The 24566-nt window shown below is 34.2% G+C and overlaps 3 protein-coding genes across 3 annotated transcripts; 2 read left to right on the top strand and 1 right to left on the bottom strand.

Moving 5' to 3' along the window:
- Positions 1-139: 139 nt before the first annotated feature.
- On the bottom strand, positions 140-7026 carry LOC132719851 (uncharacterized; the record flags this gene model as incomplete). Its single annotated transcript, XM_060703784.1, is given in 3 exon segments — positions 140-308; positions 1576-1643; positions 6815-7026. Coding segments are annotated over 3 exon segments (344 nt in total), but the record flags the coding sequence as incomplete, so codon positions are not given.
- Positions 7027-9552: 2526 nt separating this feature from the next.
- Positions 9553-17216, top strand: LOC132719859 (partner of Y14 and mago-like). The gene is made up of 3 exons (XM_060703792.1): positions 9553-9707; positions 11368-11464; positions 12447-17216. The coding sequence occupies exons 1-3, from the start codon at positions 9656-9658 to the stop codon at positions 12937-12939; spliced, it is 642 nt and encodes a 213-aa protein (XP_060559775.1). The 5' UTR covers positions 9553-9655; the 3' UTR covers positions 12940-17216.
- Positions 17217-20566: 3350 nt separating this feature from the next.
- LOC132719858 (protein lin-41-like) lies at positions 20567-23536 on the top strand. Its single transcript, XM_060703791.1, has one exon. The coding sequence runs from the start codon at positions 21306-21308 to the stop codon at positions 23004-23006; it is 1701 nt and encodes a 566-aa protein (XP_060559774.1). The 5' UTR covers positions 20567-21305; the 3' UTR covers positions 23007-23536.
- The last annotated feature ends 1030 nt before the right edge of the window (positions 23537-24566 follow it).

The raw sequence follows: 24566 nt of genomic DNA, 5'->3' as shown, positions 1-24566 counted from the left end.
CCAACAGTGCTACAAACTGTCACTAAATATACATATAATGAAACTTGTTCCAAGGTTTGACACAAACATACCAATTCATACTTTCCATTTACCGCAATTTTCTGATCATGTGATGAAGTTGTAACCTAAAATAATTTACCTATGGTGGGACGATGACTCCATTCCTTTTTTATCATTACTTCTTCCATTGAATCCATTTCCATGCAGGCTTACTGCCTTATTCCTACTTGAACTCCAGTTAAACAAATTTGGGGTTTTTCTTTGTACCCAGTCGGACATACTTTGTACTGTAGCACTGGTGAATAGACCTACATTCAAACAGACAAAATATTTGTAAGAATGAGTGTCTGTAAAATTGTTAAAACATTTTTGTGAATTTGTTTCAATGCAAACAGATTTGTTATTAAAATACATGCAACTTGTTTCTTTAAAACATGTGAATTTTACATAACTGAGGCCATTCAAAGACCTTTTCCCTATTGAAATTTTCTTATAAACCTTGCAGTTTTCCAAATAATCTGAACTTATGCCGGATCTTTTATTTCCCAAATTAGCAATTTTAGCCATATATTTTTTCCAAAATCAAGAGACAGTGATTTTTTTTCCAATTTTCAAAACAACCTGTGCGACCTGTGGCTTTCTGAAGGGGAAAATATAGCGCGATAAATCAGAAAAGGGAGAAACATGAAATCAAATTCCAACAACTGAAAATAGAATTTACTCACACATTTTATTAAAAGAATTCATTTTAATTCAATTTAACATGCAGGCTATCTATAGAGACAAATTTCTGTCTTCTTGCTGATGCTGTTAAGTCATGGTTCTGGTAAGGTAGAGCATGGGGCATTTTAGGGGAAATGTATGCATTTTAAGGGGAAAATATACCTATTTTGGGCTAGGGGAAACAGCCTTTATTCGGCTGTAAAATACAGTGAAAAAAATCACTGAGAGGCTATGACCTTTTCCCAATTAAGTAAGCAAAACCACAGGTATCTGGTTTCTATTAATGTAAAATTAAACAGGATTAACATCTCATTATAAACATACATGTATATGACTGTAGATGGGACATAATAAAAATTAACTTTTTTTAATTTATTTTACCACAGTCTATACAACACATGATTAATATAAATTTTCATTGTTTGAATTGATTTCTCAATTATGTTTAATGTATTTTAGTAAGATTTTATCCATTTACATGTTTTATATGTACCATTGTACAACGCCATTGAAAATTGTTATTGAAAAAGGCGTTTAATCAAATAAAATGTTTCATAAATTTGTGAAAGTGACAACCAGAAGTTTCGACAAATTACCAAGTTGCCAACAATGATTTTAATACTGATCTTTAATGCCTTATAAGTTAATTATATCTATAATAGAAGAGGTGTTTATGTTCCCCTGCATCTTATTGCCTCGTGATTTTTAAGTGTTTTTTTTTTCAGGACAATATGTCCTGACATGTCTGGAAAATGAATTTTAACAAAATATTATACAAGAGAAACTTTAGAATACATTAACATCTTGTGTCATGGTTAAACAGGTATAGTAATTATAAGATCAACAACAAACCAGTAATCCCAGTGTTCTCTTTCCTAGGCTTTTTCACAGACAATACTTCTACATCATCATCACCATCACTGAAAATAGAAGACAGAAGTACATTATAATGCCACAGTGGTTGAAATCAGCGAAGGCAGAAAGTAAAAAGCTAGTCAATCATTTCTTAGGCTGTTTTAAACTAAGCTGATTTGCTTATAAATTTAGATCTTAATTACAGCTTATATGAATAATAATTATGATATCTGCATGCCCAGTCACTCACAATCCTGCGTATTTCACAGGGATGCAATTTTTCCAAAGTCTCTGCACATGATTTTTATTTTTATTTGAGGCAACAGATCATGTGCAAACGAAAATAACCAATATGGGCATCAATCAAGGAGGATATTTTAATCTACAGCCTGAAACTTATAACCGATTTTTACTGAAGATATGGATTGCCAATCTGTTAATAATGAAAACCAGTGTCTCTGCATGCAAGTTCACCCAAGGTTGAGTTTCAGAGTCTATCGAACACCCTGGTAGAAGTGACAATGTTTTGATTATGCACTGATGAAAATGAAAATCAAATTATGACTGATGAGATGTATTTACACAAAGGTTCCGCACATCCTAGAGATTTCATTGATTCAGAGCAAAGCATATTGTCGATAGACTCGATACATGGATATTGGTTGACACATATCGGTGATATAGTTATTTTGTTCTTAATAATTGAAGAAACAGTTCCACTGGAGATAATTTTACACGGGGAAGTCAAAGTCAGGGCCCGCAAAGCGGGCCCAGGCTTTGGCTTGCCCGGCTATAGACTACACATGCATATTTAAAAGAAAATCAAATAAAAAACAATTAAAAAATATATAGAATTCTATACCTCAATTAAATTTTTGGTGTCAGTTCTAGATAGGGGCCGCCATTTACAATGTAACTCAATGATCGGTGTATTCCGATAACGGAACAAATCTCAACTTTTCGGATAAATAATAAACATCGAGTGTTCCGAGTGCAAACGGAAGCGATGCATGAAATACTGAACCAGAGATCTGCCGAGAATTTGAAAGTACTGGGCCCTGGGCCCACTTGGTCTGAAAATGATGGGCCATTTTGACCAAAGTATGGGCCTTGGGGAAAATAAGTAAACATTGACCTAAATGACTGTTAAAAAGTTTGTAGATAATTGAATTTCCTTTGTAATGGAACTTAAATCCTATTTTATGACAAGTGGTTCACTTATGATTCAGTATTAAACAGAGAAGATAACCAATAATTAAAAAAAAATGCCTAGACAGTAACTTTCTAACTAATATTAATTGCAGGCAAAACATTTTTGCAAATGGCTGCTCAAAAATCTGATTTGCATAATTTATCCACATATTTTCTAATGTCTAATACTGTGCATTATCCATTTAATTGTTCCTACTTTGCACCAAATGTCCCTGTCACAATGTTTATTAACGGATTTTATTACTCCTTGTATGCCTCTGTGTAGAAAGCATACATCAAAGACACTTGCCGACAGACTTTTTGATCATGAAAAAAGTCATGCACAATGTTTCCCTGATTGGTTAATCACCCTGTCAAATATTCTGATGACGAAATAGACATATTCTTTTACACTTCATCAGCCAAAGCTTGAGTAAACTTGAGTGACCTTAGGGGAAACAAGTTGTACACCTGTCAGATTATACTGTAACTTACAGCTTTTCTAAAAATAGAAACACTTTTTTTCAGTTACCGATAATCATTTTAAATCTTAAGTAGTTGTATAATTTTTTTTGTTTGTATTATTGGATTAAATTTACGGAAGTAGAAATGAGTATCTGTGAGGGAAAGGGATTATGAGAAGAAATGCGGTAAGTAGATAAGGTGAACAAAAGCTATAGGGAAATGGATAAACTCAAGAATATGCGTAATTACAGGGGAATGGGTAACGTGCTGCTCTTGGTACCAGTTTTGACTGGATGACTAAATAACCGAGCGGACAGTTTTGTTTTCATTTAAGTCTAGCAGAGATTTTATACAGTACTGGACACGCGAAACCCGCACAATTCGCGTAGGACTCTCATGCTTTATAACGCGAGCGAATTCGCGACAATTTGAGACAATTGCCGCGAATTCAACTCGCGGCGATTTTGCCGTGAACATTTGCTGTGATTCGCGGGGGATAATACATGTTCATTTGTATAATAAATGTAGATCTATTTATAATTGTACTCTGTGAACTTGAAACCAGATATACATGTACAAGTACGAAAATTAATTAGTAGATCTACATGAAGTTGTATCAAGAAAATCTTGTAATTTGCTAAAATGCCCTTTCTCTATTTATCTTTGATGCCAACAGCAAATATAAATAACCACGGCGAAATCAAATAACACTGTTAAAAACTTTCCGTGAATGGCGGAATCATGACCTCAATGTATAAATGCGACGCAGTACAAGTATGCGGCTCCATCGGCAGGTAAATAGTGTACATGTACTCGTGTAAAAATATTTTTTAGGGGGGATACATATTGAGTTTAAAGTAGAGATATAAATATGTGTAAAAAGATATTTAGTTACATAAAAAGATACATATTTGATACAACATTAACTTGTTCATTTCTAAATGTATCCCCATATTGAAAACGTTAGTACATAAGACATAAATTCAAGCATGGTCAAATTACCGATGTGATAAACTAATCCTGCATAAATATTCCCGTACGACCTGGAAGAGTTATAGTGGATCACCGGGACATTTCGTTCTCTCGGGTGATCATTACTCAATTTATTACACGTCTGTAAAAAATAACACACGCAAGATTTGTCTCCTATAATTTCTGAATGGCGGATATTTGCACCCCTGTTTTAAAAATGTTAAAATATTTAATTGTTAGTTACCCAAAATTATCGCCGATTGTAGAAATTCCATAGCGCTAAAAGACACAAAAACACTCGCGCAAAAAGAAGCATCCATAAATAAAAGGAATATAATGTTTCCATTGTTAAACAACAAATACAAAATTTACACACAAAATGACCTCTGACAAATGACTGGTCGGCTCTTCTGAAGAATCTGTGAATCTTTGATGTTTACACACCTGTAGTTGTTGCCGAATCATCGAAGAAATGCCGACACTCGATTGACTTCCACCTCATTTTTATATATCAGAAAAAAACTGTCATTTCTTTTTGTCATTTTTTAGGAATGATTACACATGTTTAATTATTGCTCAAGTAAAAAGAAATGTTGGATATTGATTGTGTCAATTATTGACATATTATTAATCGTAAGTGCATTTTGATTGTGATATTTTATTTACATTTTTATGATCTTGAAGATATTGTGCAATACTTGTGTCTGCTATCAAAACAATAATGCATATGAAAGGACCACAGCTTCCAAAAATTTATTTTTTCAGTCAATTTTATGACAGAATCCCCGCTGCTACCAGAAATGTTTTATTGCATGTTTTACAATTTTCAAAAATCATAATTAGCGTATTAGAGTAAGACGTAATAATTAGTTACACATGTGAATCGGTGCTAAATGTCGCTTTGCATTGTTCTTAAAATAGAATATGTGCGAAAGTAAACAATGGATTTTAATTACATTTGTATTATTATCAAAATAACAATTGGACAATTTGTTATCGTGCGTTCTTTGATGTACATGTAGTACCAATTACCTTTTGTAATTTCAATCTCGTTTTATTGTTAACTAATTTTCACAAGCACCTGATTGCTTTGTTTAAGTATACAAAATGTATATGCTGAACATGTTCAAATGCTAAATATTTATAAATATACATGACATTTACAAGATTTTTTTAAAGTTTTCAAAATTAAAGACCACGGGAATGATTAAGTAGTACTTTCTAATACAATTATTGCTGAAGATTCGCCGTAAATTACGGTGATACATCGCGGCGATTTTTCGTGAACCGCCATGAAATTCGGCGAACTTGCATGCGGCGATGTTTTACCGCGTAGTGTCCCGTCGCGGCATAGACTTCACTCGCGGCATTACGCGACTTTTGCGGGTTTCGCGTGTCCAGTACTGTATGCAACCTTGGCCCTTTGCTGCCGATTTTTCTGCGCCATTCCCATTTTTTTAGCGCCAATGGCGCAAAATCGCATCCTCTGCAGATCTATGCTGAACGACACCTTTAAAATGGAAAAAATGAAAGGAATTTTTAACGACTTCCCCGTTCATAGGCTTTGCCTATTTCATATTAATAATTTGACCTACAAACGAGCTGATTGACTCAGCTGTTCCTAAAACCAAATCCCAAATAACTGAAGTATCCTTCTGCTTCGTGTTTAGCAGTACTGACCCTTACGGTTAACATATTCATACGCGGAAAGTCCGAGCGGGGCCGAAGGCCCCGCGAGGGCTGTAGCGCTCTTAGATAACATGTATGACGCGTATCAATTCAAATGAAATCAAATTAAAAGTAAATGAAAATTTCAAAAAAATATATATCCTATACCTAATGAGCTGTGAAAAAATCCTTAGTTAACTGGGCGCCGCCATTTTGAAATCCTTTTGAGCTAAATTTTAATGAGCGTCTACATAATTTAGACTATTGCTAGCGTCTGCTAAATAACACTTCCGGTGAGAGAATGATGTGCAAAATCAGAAAGTAAACATGCATTTCATTGATAACAACTATAGTAACGATTATAAATATAAAAAGTTACTTTAACATATCCTTTTTGATAAATAAGCACATTAAAATAACGTTAAACAACTGTGATTAGAGATTAACAAAATGGCGGACGGGATTTTCCAAACGCCGACGCGTGCGCAGTGGTCTCCCTTTACGTTCGGAGATTTTCGGGATATTCCGAGTGCTCCGACGATAGGTTGAACACCACCAATTTATTTGTTTTGTTTACAGTACAAAATACCTGCAAGATAGATCTGGTTTACATGCACACTAAACATGTTATGCTCAAATCATAGTTCATAAGAACTTTCCGCGCCATAGGTAGCACCAAATTTCATAGTAGACTTATGTTAAAGATCTATAATGTTTCTGGTGGACACCTAAAATCCCCCCCCCCCCATCTCTTTACATTTTGACTTGACCCACCAAATTTCTACGTCTTCATGAAGGTTAAGACAGAAATTGAAGTTATATAGGACTCAACCAGTTCCTAAAGCACTTATTGCACGTTAACAGGAATATTTCAGGAAAAACATGCGAATCAAAGGGAAAGAAAACGAAAGAAAACCATGAAAAACTGTCAAAATTGAACCTGTCATTGTCCGGTCTTTTCCTTTTCCTGTCAGCGCTTGTGGTATTTTCACTAGACTTAGTGCTAAATATAAATGTTTTTAATGTATTTGTGAATGAATTTATCATTTCAAAGCCTGAATGATCCCTTTAATTTTGAATTTTCTTTCAGCCGGTCGTGATGCGCGCAATATCCGGATGAATAGCCTTTCTTTGTTTCAAAAGATGAAGAGTAACCTTATTTACCCAAATCCTACTTTAACGCCAGAAAGGCATGGCTAAATACGGAAATGGGGTTTTCCATTGTAGCGAGGTAAACACCACTTTGCTATTCTTTCTTTAAAGCTATTTCAAAGAAAATGAATTGATAAAATGTCTACAGTAGATATATAAAAGCACAAAGGTTGTAATTCGGAAAGACCATTTCACACTTAATGGCTCATTCTTATAATTTTTTTAAATGTAAAAAAATATATTGTTCAAGATTGTTATGCAAATGCAGAAAATAAGGTAAAAATGCAAAATGAAATTCAACATATACAGATAAATCTTGTATTTTATTAGAGAAAATATATATAAAATAGGTCTACATCAATTAATAAGCATTGATTTATCTTCAAAATTATATTATGCTTGTAAATTCACAATACTGTACTGTATCACTGCTTTAATTACAATTTACATATTATGTATTTGTAACGACTCCTATTTTGAGCCGAAAGATATTTGATTTTTTCTCTGTGAAGACTCAAATTATAAACTAAAGAATGTACTATAGTAGTATATTATTTGGTATTACTTTATCGTTTTTGGTGAACTATCAATTTTACTGGTTTCATTGTCAACAACTTCTAATAAAAGGGCCATGGAACCAGAGATACAGCACTTATAAACGTGCCTGTTAAAACACAATTCCGATGATGCTTAAAGTTGTTATATCAAAGCAATTAATTCCACCATATATAATCACATTTTTTGCATCAGGTAATTTGTGCAAGTGAAGTATTTTTTTCTTGTTTTTTTTTCCTTTCATTTAAGATTGGATTCAAGTTGTCGCCCTTGGATAACATCATTAGGGGATACGGCGGATATTTGCCAATACGATAAAGTACATTAACAGAGGGATATGACGATTTTAATCCTTACTCTTGTATGATGGGTATATTGAAATTGCCAAAATTTTGTGAAATTGGATAAGATATTAATAAAAAAGATGAATAAAAATATACAAGCGCCACTGGGCCGTAGTATGTTAATTAACAGGGTACATATGTTGTATATACAAATGGCGCTTGGCTGTGATATCATAAATCACCTGGGTGCATATCTTAGAGTTATAACATTACATCAGATTACGTCACTTTTGTAAGGTGTCAAAATATTTATGATTCGTATTTGGTAATTCATGTTTACGTATTCAATCGGTGTCATGTACGATTTTATGAGAGTGCCTTTTGCCGACACAAATAGTATACAGTCATGTATACAGTCAAAAGAATTGTTACTTTATGTTTTAACATTTTTTTTAAATTAAATAGATTTATATTATTGTTTTTCTTTGTCTCAGTAATGCTAAAGGTAATTTTACTGTGTATGGGTGTTTAAAAATATTAGAATTTGGTTTAGTAACTAGCTTTTTGCCCTGTCATTAGAGAAAATCTAATAGATATATTCACTTTGAAATTCCGTTGTGTTACCACATAGCAAGAATTAATCTTAATCTTTTTTTTATTATTTATTTTCTTGATATGAAATTTTTGTACGCATGAGTCAAATTTTTCAGGTTATAATCATAATTAAACGATCAGCATTTACGCACGCAGTTTTGTAAAGAACAATCCACCAGTTACGTCACATCCGGTAAGGGAAGTAACTCTTCCTCGACGCTTATCGCTTAAATGAAAGGGTCTATACAAGAGGCATCTTGATAATTTTGGTCACGTGGCTCAATCTTCAAAACATACTTTTTCACATTGTTTTTGTTTTTGTTGTTTTGGTCAAAATCTGCCACCCGCATGTCAGCCCACACGCTAACCTTGTTCTGTGTTCGCCTCTGATAGGTCTTTATAAGAAATAAGATCTGTACGAAAAATAAGATCTGTATAAGAATGAGATCTGTACGAAAATATTATATATATTTTTCAGAAAATCATCAAGATCTATATGAAATAATATCTGTATGTGAATAAGATTGGTAAATAAGATCTATATATGAAAATATAGATCTATATAAAAAATAAGATTTGTATTACCACGGATTTATATTACAATCCGTGGTATTACTAAACAAATGAGACAGCAAGTATACGCGTATAACACGTGCACATGATTATCGGTAGCACTCAACGCGCTAATACTATAATTGGATAATTGTTTATCGCACTTATCCTATAATTGACACCCATTTATTAAAGCCAACCAGACACTTCACCGTGTGCACATACAGGTCAGATATGCATAAAAATTGGCCATTAGTTGTTTAAGCAAAATATAATATTAAAATATTTTAGTATGAAGACATAATCAGGTGTATCACCTGATAATGTCCAAGTTTTTTATACTTGCAAAATTTACAACCTTTTACTTATAACAGACCTAAGCAATTTTTAAAAATTCACACACTGAAGATTTGAGCTACCTTGTATAATTGTACTGTGCAGTTCCAATCTGTAATATAAGTCTCTGGCATTATACACCGGAGACATAGATAGCTACATGTATGTGCTAGTACATTAGGGTATTTGCACTTGGGGTTTTGGGTAATTGATAGATACTGTAAAGCAAGGTTACCTCCCTTGGATTAAAGAACGAAACATTTTTCATTTTTTCTGATATAAAAATTTAAGAAAAAATCAGCGTTACAATGGCAACAAATATGGTAGAAAGAACAGGAGTCGTTCAAGATGAAAGTACAGGTGTATATTTGAAAACATATAGTACTGTTATCAACATGTTATCAAATAAGAATGATTCGGACCACACACAATTCGTCTTCGTCCATTTTATTCTTAAATATTAAACCGGTTTTTGGAACATGACCAATACCCATGGATTGGAGAAATTCAGCAATGTTTTGTTAAAAATAGGGGAAAATTGCATGGCTTAAATTTTGCAGAAATTAAATGAATTCAAACAATCACTGTCTAGCCTGTAGGTCTATCAATGTATCATGGCATCTTCAAACATTCATCTACATCATACTGCTTCAAAATCGTTATCGATTACACTAAGCAGGACACATTTAAACACTATAAAATAGTATAAAAGTTTAGAAGCCCTTATTTTCAAAGATTTTAGAAATTTTTATTCAAAATTTGTATTTTGTAACTTTCAATTGGGGATTTTTTCTTGTGGATTGGGAAAATAATATACTATTTTCAATTGGGAATATGACCGAATATCAGTTATAAAATAAGCCATAACAAAATCTCTGTAATCTGTATACATTGTACATGCCCTTAGATTTTTGTTATTAAATGATTAATCTGCCACCTCTTTAGTGTCCGTGCCATAAAACTTCATTGAATTTGAATGGGACAGTTTCTTTATTGAGTAGTGTGTTAAAGTAAACAATGTCTTTTTATTTGTTATTTTAACAACTTAAAAAAGAAATATGCATACAACCTGGGACAGAAGGATACACTTATACATAGGTACAACTGTAAATGCAGATAAGATAAAATATCACATTCCCAACAATTTCCTGTACATTGTAATATTATTTTTACATAAACTACATATAAAAGTACTTGCATTCTAGATTCGAGGGCAATAGTGTTATAGATTTAGTAGTTCTGGCTTCCAAAACTTTATATGCCGTTTTTTAACATTTTTATTTTTCAATACAAAAGTCAGTATGTCACCTTTTTCAATATCTTTAAAAAAAGTAATTTATAGAAAATTTGGAAGCATATGGGTTATGTTTTCTGAACAGTTGGCACAAATTAACCTGTAACTATAGAACAATCTGGTAATCACATGGTCAAAAAATTCCTGTGCCCACAGAATTTTGAACAAAATTAAATGATGGTGTTAAATTAAGGTCTTTTACTGACTGATTAGTATTTCCCAGTGCTTTTTGCTTTTCTATTTTGAAGAACTTGTTAAAAGGTTGTGTTAAATTTGATACCCCTTTTCCCAAATTATGCCAAAATCACACATATTTTCCCCAAGAAAAAGGCTGAGGCCCCTTTCCCAAAAATGGTGTTTTGACCCTGTTATATATAGTTTCATCAAGGTATGCTTCACTTTACTTCATGGCATGCTCGATTAATGAATACGAGCATGTCAAATTTCTGGCACATTTATTGGTGGACTTTCCAGACGCACCAGGCTACAGGTCTGTCTTCAGCCTTCACGTCATGTCATAGTGTCATAGTATATTAACCATAAAATGGGTATGCTGAAGACCTTAAGCTATAGATTTAGAAGATTAAATGGCTAGATTAGTGCCTCTGTGAAGTGCCGATAGTTTACTTTTTGTCCTATTATAATAAAAACTTGTCTGAGAATGATAAATTTACAAAAATTAATTCAATCATTGCATTTTACACATTAATTAACGTACCATTACAGGTGAGATGTTTATACCAGCAACCAGAAGACCAGATGGCACTTGGAGGAAGCCAAGAAGAGTTAAAGATGGCTATGTTCCGCAGGAAGAAATGCCTGTGTAAGTGTAAAACATCTTGCATTCAACACTCATCAAAAATTGCCTCAAAACCTACAAAGGGACTTTGGATTCTTTCTTGTTATGAATCTTTCTTGTTATGAAGCTAGGCCAAGGTCACAAATAGAGGTCAAAGGGCAGATGAAATTATGAAAATATATGTTGACAGTAGAGTCCCTATGGCCTTGGTCAAGGTCAAACATACATCTAGATAGTTAAAAATAAGATAGAAATTGGACAGTAACTGTTGTGTTTGGACAATTTGTACATGTAATCCTGAACCAATGGATTATTTAGGAAAATTTAAATGTTCACAATCACAAAATTGATTAATATTTTCGCATAAGACATGAGGGTAACATTATGCAAGGCATTTACCAAGAAGATTTTTAAGTTTAATTTTTTTTAAATCACTGATGCAAAGGATAAATTTGTAGAACCTAAATGTTTTACCAATTAGAGACATAGTTTTTACACATGAACCCGGTTTTAAAAGGGAAGGTTTTACCCGAAAAAGGGCAGAGGAAACACTTTTTCCCCGTTTCCCCTAGTGAAAATTTTCCATGTATGCCTTGAGGAATTTTTATACTACTTGGCACAAATATTAATGTTCAACATAGTGAGGAAGAAGAGTTATGCCAGAAATTAAGTTTCCTGTGGGTAAGGCCAAGGTGATTTGCAGTGATCCAAGGTCAGGTAATAAAATAAAAATGAGGGTAAGTCATCATGAATTGGGGGAATTGATGTAAACGTTCAGTCGCTATTATGAAATTGATTACTTCAACTTGAAAGAGAAATAAAGAACTTTAAAAATAAAAGATATAATTTTTCCCCATTTTTTATGTAAAATTTGTTTTCTAAAGTTTGATTTACCATTTTTACAGAGAATCACTTGAGGCAAGGTTTTATAATCATATAATCCTCATTTACTACACATTCATTAGCTATTTATGTTTAATCTATATACCTATATTTCCTTTTCTAGGTATGAGAACAAAGGTGTTCAGTGGCTGAAGAGCAAACCTTCTTTACCACCTGGATTAGACTCTAGTGAAGGAAGTGTAAAAACACAAGTCAACAGCAGTGAGCCAATGTCGAAAGCTGCCAAGAAAAATGCCAAGAGAAAAGAGAAAAAGAAACAACAGCAAGATGGTAACCAATCAGGAACTTCCATTCAAAATGTCACTCAGTCATTGGCTGGAATTAATATAAACAAGGACCAATCAGGTGCAAAGTCTAAAAATACTGACCAATCAGATTCTCAAGTTACTAAACAGTCTGGGGAGAGTAGTGATAAGCAAGAAATAGCTAAGAAATTGAAAAACCTTAGAAAGAAATTAAAACAGATTGAGGATTTGGAAAAGAAAATTCAAAGTGGTGAACTAAAAAACCCAGAGAAGGAACAGTTGGAGAAAATTGGCAAAAAGAAGATGATTCTTGAAGAAATAGAAGATCTTGAACTAGATCTGGATGATTGACAGACAGAAAAGAACCACCAGTACTTGAACATCAGTGGAAAACTTGTTGACAGTTTGCATGCACTATGTTGTGAAAACAGAAACTTAATATTAAAAGTAACTTCTCTGGTTACACATGGTATTACATACATGTAATGTTTTTCACCTCTAAAAAATGTTGGAAAGGGGAAAAACTGTTCCAAAACACTATCATAGAAAATATTATATTTAGTTTTTAGAAATTTCTAGCAAAAAGGAAATTGTAAAAAAGTTGAAATATTGAAACATTACATTCATTTTAATTTTATTTTAAAATATCAGCAGAAAACTAGCAACTCTAATATGCTCTATTAGCTTAAAAGACGTGTTTTTAGCTCACATGTCACAAAGTGACAGGGTGAGCTTTTGTGATCGCTTTTCGTCCGTCCGTCCGTCGTCCGTAAACTTTTACTTTAAATGACATCTCCTCATAAACCACTAAGCCAATTTCATCCAAACTTCACAGGAATGTTCCTTTGGTGGTCACCTTTGAAAATTGTTCAAAGAATTTAATTCCATGCAGAACTCTGGTTGCCATGGCAACCAAAAGAAAAAACTTTAAATATCTTCTTCTAAAAAAACCCAAAGAGCTAGAGCTTAGATATTTTGCATGAAACATCTTCTAGTGAGTGTCTACCAAGTTTGTTCAAATAAAAGCCCTGGGGTCAAAATTGGCCCCGCCCCAGGGGGTCATTGATTTTCCCTATATGCATATAGTAAAAACTTAAAAAGTCTTCTTTGAAAAAACCCAAATAGCTAGAGTTTAGATTCTAAGCATGAAACATCTTCTAGTGAGTGTCTACAAAGTTTGTTCAAATAAAAGCCCTGGGGTCAAAATTGGCCCCGCCCCAGGGGACATTGATTTTCCTTATATGTGTATAGCAAAAACTTAAAAATCTTCTTTGAAAAAACCCAAATAGCTAGAGTTTAGATATTAAGCATGAAACATCTTCTAGTAAGTCAAAATTGGCGCCACCCTGGGGGTCATTGATTTTCCTTATATGTGTATAGCAAAAACTTAAAAATCTTTTTCAAAAAATCCGAATAACTAGAGTTCAGATATTAAGCATGAAACATTTTCTAGTGAGTGTCTACAAAGATTGTTCAAATAAAAGCCCTTGGGGTTCAAACTGGCCCTACCCCAGGTGTGTCATTGTTTTTAACTATATGTGTAAAGAAAAACCTTGACCAGCTAGACCTTAGATGTTTAGCATGAAACATCTTCTAATGGGTGTCTACCAAGTTTGTTCAAATAAAAGTCCTGGGGTTTAAACTGGCCCCGCTACGGGGGCCTATATACAGGTGAGCGACTTCAGGGCCATCATGGCCCTCTTGTTTTGTTTATTATGCCAAAGTAACATTTTAAGGTAATTTTTCACTGCTATGTAATACCAGAGACATAGATAACAGAGATAGGCAACTTCCTAGCCAGTTAAGATATCACTGTGCTTGCTAAACTTAAAACTTGAAGCAAGTAAAACTTATTAACTGGATATCAAAATCAGTAAAATAATACATTTTCTATGTCTATGGCTGCAGGTAAAATCATTTACAGTTCCCAATTAAATAAATGATACATCAATTTTTAGAGAAAACTACTTTTTAGCTCATCTGTCACTTTGTGACAGGGTGAGCTTTTGTGATCACTTTTCGTCCATCCGTTGACCGTCCGTCGTCCGTAAACTTTTACTTTAAATGACATCGCCTCATAAACCACTGAGCCAATTTCATCCAAACTTCACAGGAATGTTCCTTTGGTGGTCACCTTTGAAAATTGTTCACAGAATTTAATTCCATGCAGAACTCTGGTTGCCATGACAACCAAAAGAAAAAACTTTAAATGTCTTATTCTAAAAAACCCAAAGAGCTAGAGCTTAGATATTTGGCATGAAACATCTTCTAGTGAGTGTCTATCAAGTTTGTTCAAATAAAAGCCCTGGGGTCAAAATTGGCCCCGCCCCAGGGGGTCATTGATTTTCCCTATTTGTATATAGTAAAAACTTAAAAAATCTTCTTTTAAAGAACCCAAAGAGCTAGAGCTAAGATATTTAGCATGAAACATCTTCTAATGGGTGTCTACCAAGTTTGTTCAAATAAAAGCCCTGGGGTCAAAATTGGCCCCGCCCCTGGGGGGTCATTGATTTTTCCTATATGCATATAGTAAAAACTTAAAAGTTTTCTTTTAAAGAACCCAAAGAGCTAGAGCTAAGATATTTAGCATGAAACATGTTCTAATGGATGTCTACCAAGTTTGTTCAAATTAAAGCCCTGGGGTCAAAATTGGCCCCGCCCCTGGGGGTCATTAATTTTTCCTATATGCATATAGTAAAAACTTAAAAATCTTCTTTTAAAGAACCCAAAATGCTAGAGCTAAGATATTTAGCATGAAACATGTTCTAATGGATGTCTACCAAGTTTGTTCAAATAAGAGCCCTGGGGTCAAAATTGGCCCGGCCCCAGGGGGTCATTGATTTTCCCTATATGAATATAGTAAAATCTTAAAAATCTTCTTTTAAAGAACCCAAAGAGCTAGAGCTAAGATATTTAGCATGAAACATGTTCTAATGGATGTCTACCAAGTTTGTTCAAATAAGAGCCCTGGGGTCAAAATTGGCCCCGCCCCAGGGGGTCATTGATTTTCCCTATATGAATATAGTAAAAACTTAAAAATCTTCTTTTAAAGAACCCAAAGAGCTAGAGCTAAGATATTTAGCATGAAACATGTTCTAATGGATGTCTACCAAGTTTGTTCAAATAAGAGCCCTGGGGTCAAAATTGGCCCCGCCCCAGGGGGTCATTGATTTTCCCTATATGAATATAGTAAAAACTTAAAAATCTTCTTTTAAAGAACCCAAAGAGCTAGAGCTAAGATATTTAGCATGAAACATGTTCTAATGGATGTCTACCAAGTTTGTTCAAATAAGAGCCCTGGGGTCAAAATTGGCCCCGCCCCAGGGGGTCATTGATTTTCCCTATATGAATATAGTAAAAACTTAAAAATCTTCTTTTAAAGAACCCAAAGAGCTAGAGCTAAGATATTTAGCATGAAACATGTTCTAATGGATGTCTACCAAGTTTGTTCAAATAAGAGCCCTGGGGTCAAAATTGGCCCGGCCCCGGGGGACATTGATTTTCCTTATATGTGTATAGCAAAAACTTAAAAATCTTCATGGTAAAAAACGAAAAGCTAGAGTTTAGACATTTAGCATGAAACATATTCTAGCGAGTGTCTACAAATATTGTTCAAATAAAAGCCCTGGGGTCAAAACTGGCCCTGCCCCAGGGGTGTCATTGTTTTTAAATATATGTGTAAAGAAAAAACTTAGAAAATCTTCTGTTAAAAAACCCAACTAGCTAGACCTTAGCTGTTTAGCATGAAACATCTTCTTATAAGTGTCTACCAAGTTTGTTCAAATAAAAGCCCTGGGGTTTAAACTGGCCCCGCTCCGGGGGGACAATATACAGGTGAGCGACTTCAGGGCCATCATGGCCCTCTTGTTCATTTTTGTTACAAAACTATTCATATGATGAAAAAACTGGCTCAGTGTGTACGTTCAACTAAGTTTTTTCTTAGTGAAAGGCATGGAAAGGTACCAATATTTTAACATGCAGCAATAGATAAAAGATTTAACTTTCAAATGGACATTGGTGTATACTATAAAAGGATCAAATGTACATACATTAAGTTTAACTTGCTACAAAATGCCTAATTTTTCTCTTTTTGATTTTCATGAGTGATATTTCAATGGAGTATATAGGAGCTGCTTATCTCTATTACCTACATCACTGGTAATATTACTTTGAAAGCTGTTCATCATTGAATTTTATCATATCAAAATGTATTTTATGCCCAGCTAAAACTGTAAAGCAGAGTGGTCAGGGGAGAGAACTAAAACATTATGCTTTCTTAACTGTAGAGCAGAGTGGCTAGGGGAGAGAACTAAAACAGTATGTTTTCTTAAGTATGTATAGATTACTCACCCTTGGGGAATATTGCAAAAAAATATTGACCATTTCTGGACACTAGATTGAAATAACACCATATGACGTCACTGACATTATGCTATAAAGTAAATAGGTTATGCAAGGTAAAATACATATTTATATATGTCTTTCAACTTTAAGAGTACTCTTAATGGTGACAGTATAAAGTTCCATTGATATATGTATAATTTGATTGTGTATTGTATGACCAGTTTTCAAAAATGAATTTATACATTATGAAATTGTATATTTCTGAAATAAAAATTTGAAACAAGTTTGTGAAAATTGTTTTGCTTATATTTTCTTTTCTTGTGTGCAAATGGTATATATATGTTTAAAAGGTACTTTTTATATCAAATGAATTTAGCAAAAGTCTTATGTATGGTGGCTGATTTGTGCCAAACACGCAAATTAGCGAGGGCACGGGGCAAAGTTTAATAAATTTAAGAAATAAAACGACGGGGGGCGCGGAGCGAAAACACGCTAATTAGCGCCCCCGCTTATTAGCGTGTTTTCGCTCCGCGCCCCCGCCATTTTAACTTGATAATTCTCGACTTTTCCGAGGCGGGGTCGCGCGACGAAAACACGCTAATTAGCGGGGGCGCGCTGCGAAGTTTTATTTCTTGAACTTCGCCCCGCGCCCGCACTAATTAGCGTGTTTTCGTCCCGCGACACCGCCGTTTTATTTCTTAAATCTCGCTCCGCGTCCCCGCAGGACGAAGTTTTATTTATTAAACTTTGCCCCGTACCCTCGCTAATTAGCGTGTTTTCACTCCGCGCCCACGCCATTTTAACTTTTTAATTTTCGCTTGGCGGGGTCGCGTGACGAAAACACGCTAATTAGCGGGGGCGGGCAGTGAAGTTTTATTTATTTAACTTCGCCCCGCGCCCGCGCTAATTAGCGTGTTTTCGCTACGCGCCCCCGCCATTTTAACTTGTTAATTTTCGACTTTTAGCTTGGCGGGGTCGCGGGCCGAAAACACGAATAGCACAAATCAGCCACCATACTTATGGGAAGTTCATGGCAGAGTTGATTAGGTCTTTGACTTCAAACCACTTGCCCCTCACTTCTGTGGGTTTGAATCCCACCTAGGTGCTTTGCAGCTTTGGATTCTGTCATGTGAAAAAGCTATCCAACTAGCTTATAGAACATCCCTGGCTCTGCTCTGGTGACCGCTTATGCCTGAAATTATGCACAGAGGGACACCTGGGGTATTCCTCCACCAGTAAAGTTGGAATGTTTCTATGACTTATAATATGTTGGTACTCTTAAAAACGGCAGTAGCTGTATCAATTGGGCCGTGTAATATATGAAGGAAATACTAATCGTAAAGCATAATTATTTTCTTAATGTCAATACGGACTTGTATACGTTTGAGTTAACAGTATAATTTATAGTTTTGACATGTTTTATGGCCTTATTTAAACGGTTGTTTGCATGCATAACCCGGACCCCTAGCTGGAGTCTTTGTATGAGAACCACAGGCACTAGACCCATTCATTTTACCTATATACGCTTATAATACTATTTAAAAAAACTGCATGTTTGTAACGTCGCTTTTCATTGGATAATCGTGACGTTCATATTATTAGTTAAAAAGATTGTTGACAGGTTATATGGCCCTATATAAACGGCTATATTTGTAAATATAACCCGAGCTGTTTGGCGAGGGTTATATTGCAGACAGCCGTTTATATACAGCAAGCATCATTTTTTTAGGGAAAAATGTAAGATTTCTTCATGAATCGACAGCAGCCGTGTATATAAACTATATAAACGTCACGATTATCCAATGAAAAGAGATGTTACAAATGTGTAGTATTATAAATTTTTATATACACGGCTGTTGTCGATCTTACTTTTTTCTCTAAAAAATGATGCTTGCTGTATTATAAATTCGTTATAAAGATTGCTGACAGATTATATGGCCGTATATAAACGGCTGTTTGCAATATAACCCTTGCCTAGCGGCTCGGGTTATATTTACAAATAGCCGCTTATATGGGGCCATATAACCTGTCAACAATCTTTATAACTAATGAAATATACGGCTGATTTCGGTATAGATTAAATACATGACTGCTGTCGATTTATAAAGAAATCTCGCTCTATTCCTCTAAAAATGATGCCTGATGTATTATAAATTCGTTATAAATATTTCTGACAGGTTATATGGCCTAGCGGCTTGGGTTATATTTAACAACCGTTTATATAGGGCCATATGACCTGTCAAAAAAATCTTTAAAACTAATAATATAAAGGATATTCTTTATGTATAGTATGATAAGCGTATATAGGTTAATTGATGGTGCCTCGTGCATGTGATCTTAACATAAGACACATCTGCACATTTTAATTGACATGCTGAAATATGGCAATGACCTACAAATTCACTAGATACTACTGCATTATGGCAAAGCTCAATTAAAATGTTCCGACCGTTTAGTGTTGTATTAATGCGCTGAAATAGCATTTTTTTCAGAAATTCAATCTTGTTCAGGACTCAGATTTAAACGAAGTTACAATTTGAAGATTCTAAACGTACTTAGGCTAGTAATGTACTAACTGCAGATATATTGGTCTTTGAGAATTGATAAATACGAGGGTTGTCCCAAAAGTCCGTGACAAATTTTATAGCCGGTTAATTTTTAACGCCAATAGAAAGTAATTCACTCATATAACTGTTAAGTTTATTATTTAACATTACAACAAATCATTTACAAAAAATTTACTCTAGTTTCTTAGAAATTTTCAGCATTAACGACATTGGTTTGAGTTGCCGGCACACGTCAAATAATTTGCATTTTGTTATGAATAGGCTGAAATTAATTACGTATATTTCAAATATCTGATGATGTGTCGGCACAATGTCACGTTGACTTCCTCTGCTGCTATGTTTAAATCATCTCTGAAAATTTTAGTTAAATAACTTAAGAAACGAAAAAGATACGGAAAAATGAAAATATCTCATATAAAATAGGAAAGTAAAAATGGCGACGTTCGAAGAATTTGCGGCGCAGTGAACAGGTCACTCAGGTTTCATGACTATTTCGAGATGACCCTTGTTACGATTTTCAACAAATATACCAAATAGAACAGTTCAGCAACATATCCTGAGCACTTGTGTACAAAAGGCATGAACGGAACCAAAGCTTTGCGCTACAAAAAGCGAAAATAAGGAAAACATGGATAGGAAGACCGATCTTTGTCGACTATTGCCTACAGCTAAAAACAGGTGTAACGAGATCGGAAGTTCGCGTATAGCAAAAATTAATGTATGCCATCCAAACATTCAACAGACATTAACAACCACATGATTTAACTCAGAATTTGACGATTTATAGGTACCATTATTGCGTTGAAAGCCATTGAGAGTATTTGAGAAAGGCGCCTTATATAGATTTAACGCTGGCTTTGACGTTGGACGTGCGCCGCGATTCAGTTAGTTGCCATGGTTTTTATGGCATATGTTTGTTGTTTGTTGATATTTTTCTATGAAAAATTGTGAAAATGTTTAAATTATATGGATTTATAACATATTTAAATATCAAATTCGTACCTGTTTTATTTAGCTTTTAAACAATCTTGTCACAGAATATTGGGACAACCCACGTATAAGTAAATGAATGCCGTAATATCTAACACTTTAGCACTAATAAATCGGGTTACTCATCATATAAACTTTAATTACTTCATTATCCAATAATCCTTTTGCATGCACAATTTAGTAAATACGTTTGTTGCTACTGTTTAGATTTTTTGACATGTAATTATAAATTTAATGTATTGACGGTCTAGTGATTACTCATTGTTAAATCTATTTCATTCATAGACGATGTTCCAAGTCCTGATCAAATTACATAATCTACCGTTCTGCTAAATTGTTCTTTTTAATTGTACCCATGTAGTCCTTTTTGAAGATATTATCTTAAAAGTTAAACGCTGGTGAAAGAAATCTTCTCAGCCTGGGACATATTATTAGTCTGCGAAAATCATTTGGCTTAGCTATAGTGCAATAATAAATTTTTGTTGATTGATAAATATAATATATAAGTCATTTGCCTATAGTTGTTTTTATAGAACTGCTGACTGTGAAGTTTGATTGCAAAACAAACGTGTTCAGACAAGGCTTTATAAGCGTGTGACGTTTTATAAGTGTTTTGTTCGCTGGTGAGATACCTGAAGCAGTAAAACAAAGATTAAAACAAGTGGACATATTATATGGAATATCACTGAGTAATATTGTAATAAAGAAAAGTGATGCAGTGTATAAAATAATTTTAAATTGGCAAATATGCTATTGCTTTGTGTATAGAAACATAATTATGCTGTTTTTCCCATTAGAATAACATCTGTCTTTATAATGGAAGTCCCGGGACGTAAAGCACCTTCTGCTTTGTCATCTTTGTCGTGCCAGCCATGCCAGCGTGACGGTGATACTGTAAATGCAGAGGGTTATTGCGAGAACTGTAACGAGTTTATATGTACATCATGTATCAAGGCACACAGAAAGTTGGCTGTTACTACAAATCACGTGATCAAATCCAAAGAGGAAATGCCAAATTTACAGGCTCATATTGACCCATGCACGGAGCTCTGTTATGTTCATAAGAATGAAATAGTCAAGTTTTATTGTCGGGAACATGACAGTGTGGGATGTGGAGATTGTATTGTTCTTAATCATGCCTCCTGTAAGATTCATCCTGTTTCAGACGTGTCGTGTAACTATGAAAACAGTGACGAACTTGTTTTAATCAAACACAAAATTGATCATCTCAGCAAAAACCTAGCTTCATGTAAAGAAGAAATAAACCGCAGTCTGAAAACAGCGGATGAAATAAAGACGGATGTTGTTAAGGAAATTAAAGAGTTCCGTAAAGAAATGGAGGACTACCTAGATAAAATAGAAGCAGACCTTTTACGAGAAGTTGATGAAGTGAATGAAAGAGATGTGTCTTCACAGAAAAAGCTTCAAGATCAATGCGGTGTTTTGGCTGATGAAATTGAACTCTTTCAAGCTAAACTTGATCGATGCAAAGACAAAGTTAACAATCTGTTTGTGACAGCTAAGCGCATACAGGAAAGTCTTCAGAAATGCCAAGAAATAAATGAGGAAATTTCATCAAATAGTCAAATAAACGATTATAAATTCTCAGCATGTAAAGAAATAAGCAATTTAAAAACACGCAACACATGTCTTGGTAATCTTGAAACAAAGTTAATGAAATTTTCCGGTCAGTGCAAGAAAACCTTGATTGAGAACAGAATACAATTTGTAAAGAAAATTAATGTGCACACGAAAAAAGACAAAAATTGTTTTATTTCTGGAATGGCAATCATTTCCGAGACTGAAATTTTGTGTGCCGATCAGAACAATAGCTCACTAAAAGTCTTTAATCACAGAGAAGATAAGGTTAAAGCAATATTAAAAACAACGACTTGCCCATTTGATATTACTACAATAGATTCATCCTCTGCTGCAACAACTTTACCATATGAAGGTAAAATCATGTTTCTCAATACGCAAAACGGTTTGACTGAAAGTCACCGTCTGGATGTCAGGGAAGGGTGTCAGGGAATAGATCATCGGGACGGTAAAATAGCTGTTTCATTTGTTGAGCCTCCCGCTGTTCAGGTTATAGACAAGGAAGGTAATATTCTTCATGAGGTTGGGGATACCAGCATGTTGAAGTATCCACATTTAGTGTCTTTGAGTAGGAATAATGAGAGTATATTTGTGTCCGACTTGAAAAACTCTGCCGTGTATGAGTTTAACCTGAAAGGAAATTTACAGTCTATCAATAAAAGAGGAAGTATGAACCTCCCAGCCGGCCTAACGGTAACAAACCGTGGTTACGTTGTTGTGTGTTATCTGGATAAAAGCGATATGTTTGGGGTGATTGTGCCTGGAACGACCCACATTTTTCCTCTCCATACAAGGACTTTGCATGATTCATTTCAACCATATTCTGTCATCATATCTGAAAAGCAAAGAAAAATGTTTATGAGTGAAAGTTCTTTTTCTAAATATTGCAACTACATAAAAATATTTGAATTAGAATAGACATACATTTTGTGAGAACTGTCGAGCTGTTTGTTGATAAGGAGACAATAGTGACGTATGATGGGGGAAGTGTCATGGCAGTTAAGGTGTGTTGTAATTCATGAAGGAAAAAAAAAGAATCATGTTTACAGTATAACATTTAGTGATACACTATTAAAGGAAGCGACAATAAACTGTTTGATTTAAAGGCCCATAAGAAAAGCTGTTATTTTTGTTTCTCAAAAGCTTTTTATGTTTGGTGTCCTGTTATATGGGTATAGTTACCAAAATGCTTACTAATTGGCCAATTACATGCACCATCTTTTGCTTTTGATGCTTTCTTAGCAGTTCATAAAGTTATATTAATTTGGTATTTTGTATGAAAGTCAAAATACTACTTTGTTTACATTTTGTTACTTTTATTGCAAATAATTTTATGCTCAGCACTTTTTTCTTCAGGTGATATGCAGGTACCGTAATATTCTCTAAAACCATTATTTAACATTATAAAACTCATGTCTGCCCTTTTTAAAGAAAAAACAACTTATTTGTTTTTTTTTTGGTATACGGTGTCTTTAAAATTTAAGTCATATATATAGTGCATAACGTGCTTTTGTATTAGGTTTCACAGTAGTGCACACATTAAATTTAATGATCATATCTTTTTGTAGAAAACTGTACAAAGTTTTTAGAAATACGTTATACTGTCATGTCTTGTTGTTAGTAAATCGTATTTATTACTTTCAAGTTTTATTATATTGTTTTTGATTTTGTTCACTTTTGTTTACAGGCCCAGTGTACGCCAAAAATTGTTTTATTATCATTATTAAATCAAAAGTCTTTTTAGGTGTGCTGATATAGCTTCCTTACACAGTTAGTTGTCACAATGTGCTTATTTTACTTTTTGACAATTGGCATTGTTAGAGTAATTTAGTATTGATATGGGTTAAATATTTCTTTGCTAACATTTTTTATTTACTTCTGTGACAAATTATTTCACATTCAGCGCTACTGCTTCTGTATATCGCATGCTCTAAAAAAAAGTTATTAAAACTATATAGAACTCATATTTGCCCCTTCTAAAGAAGGGGAATTCCGAGGCATGATAAACGTGGCATACGCTTTTCGTGGAATGGCACTACTATGTCACATTGGAGGTTCCTTCATTACCGCCGTAAGATCACATTTGCGGTTGTTTCACTTTTCCGTGTTGGATTTTCTTTAGGGATTCTGTTTTTCTCTATTTAATCATTTTAGATATTTCTTTATAATATGTGTTCACATCTTATTTTTAAAAATGACCTGCCGAAATTGCGATTTGATTGTTTTTTTTGGCTTGCAGCCACGGTTGCAAGCCATTTCATTTGGAAAACTTGTTCCGGTTAGGTGGTTTCCTGCTTACATCTGTTGGTGCATGATTGAACGGGAAACCAGCTGCAATCGTGCCAATCGCAACTTTTCGGTCTTTTCCGTCACTCTTCGGATTAATGATAATAGCCGATGTAGTTCCGATTGCAATCGTGACAATTCGGGCGATTCCGTCATACTGCGGAATCAGACGAAGTAATATTACGGAAATGT

This window comes from Ruditapes philippinarum, unplaced genomic scaffold (genome assembly GCF_026571515.1).
Source record: "Ruditapes philippinarum isolate M1 unplaced genomic scaffold, ASM2657151v2 ctg1448_1_1_1_1, whole genome shotgun sequence".
NCBI classification, from domain to species: domain Eukaryota; kingdom Metazoa; phylum Mollusca; class Bivalvia; order Venerida; family Veneridae; genus Ruditapes; species Ruditapes philippinarum.
This window is presented reverse-complemented; position numbering and strand designations above follow the sequence as displayed.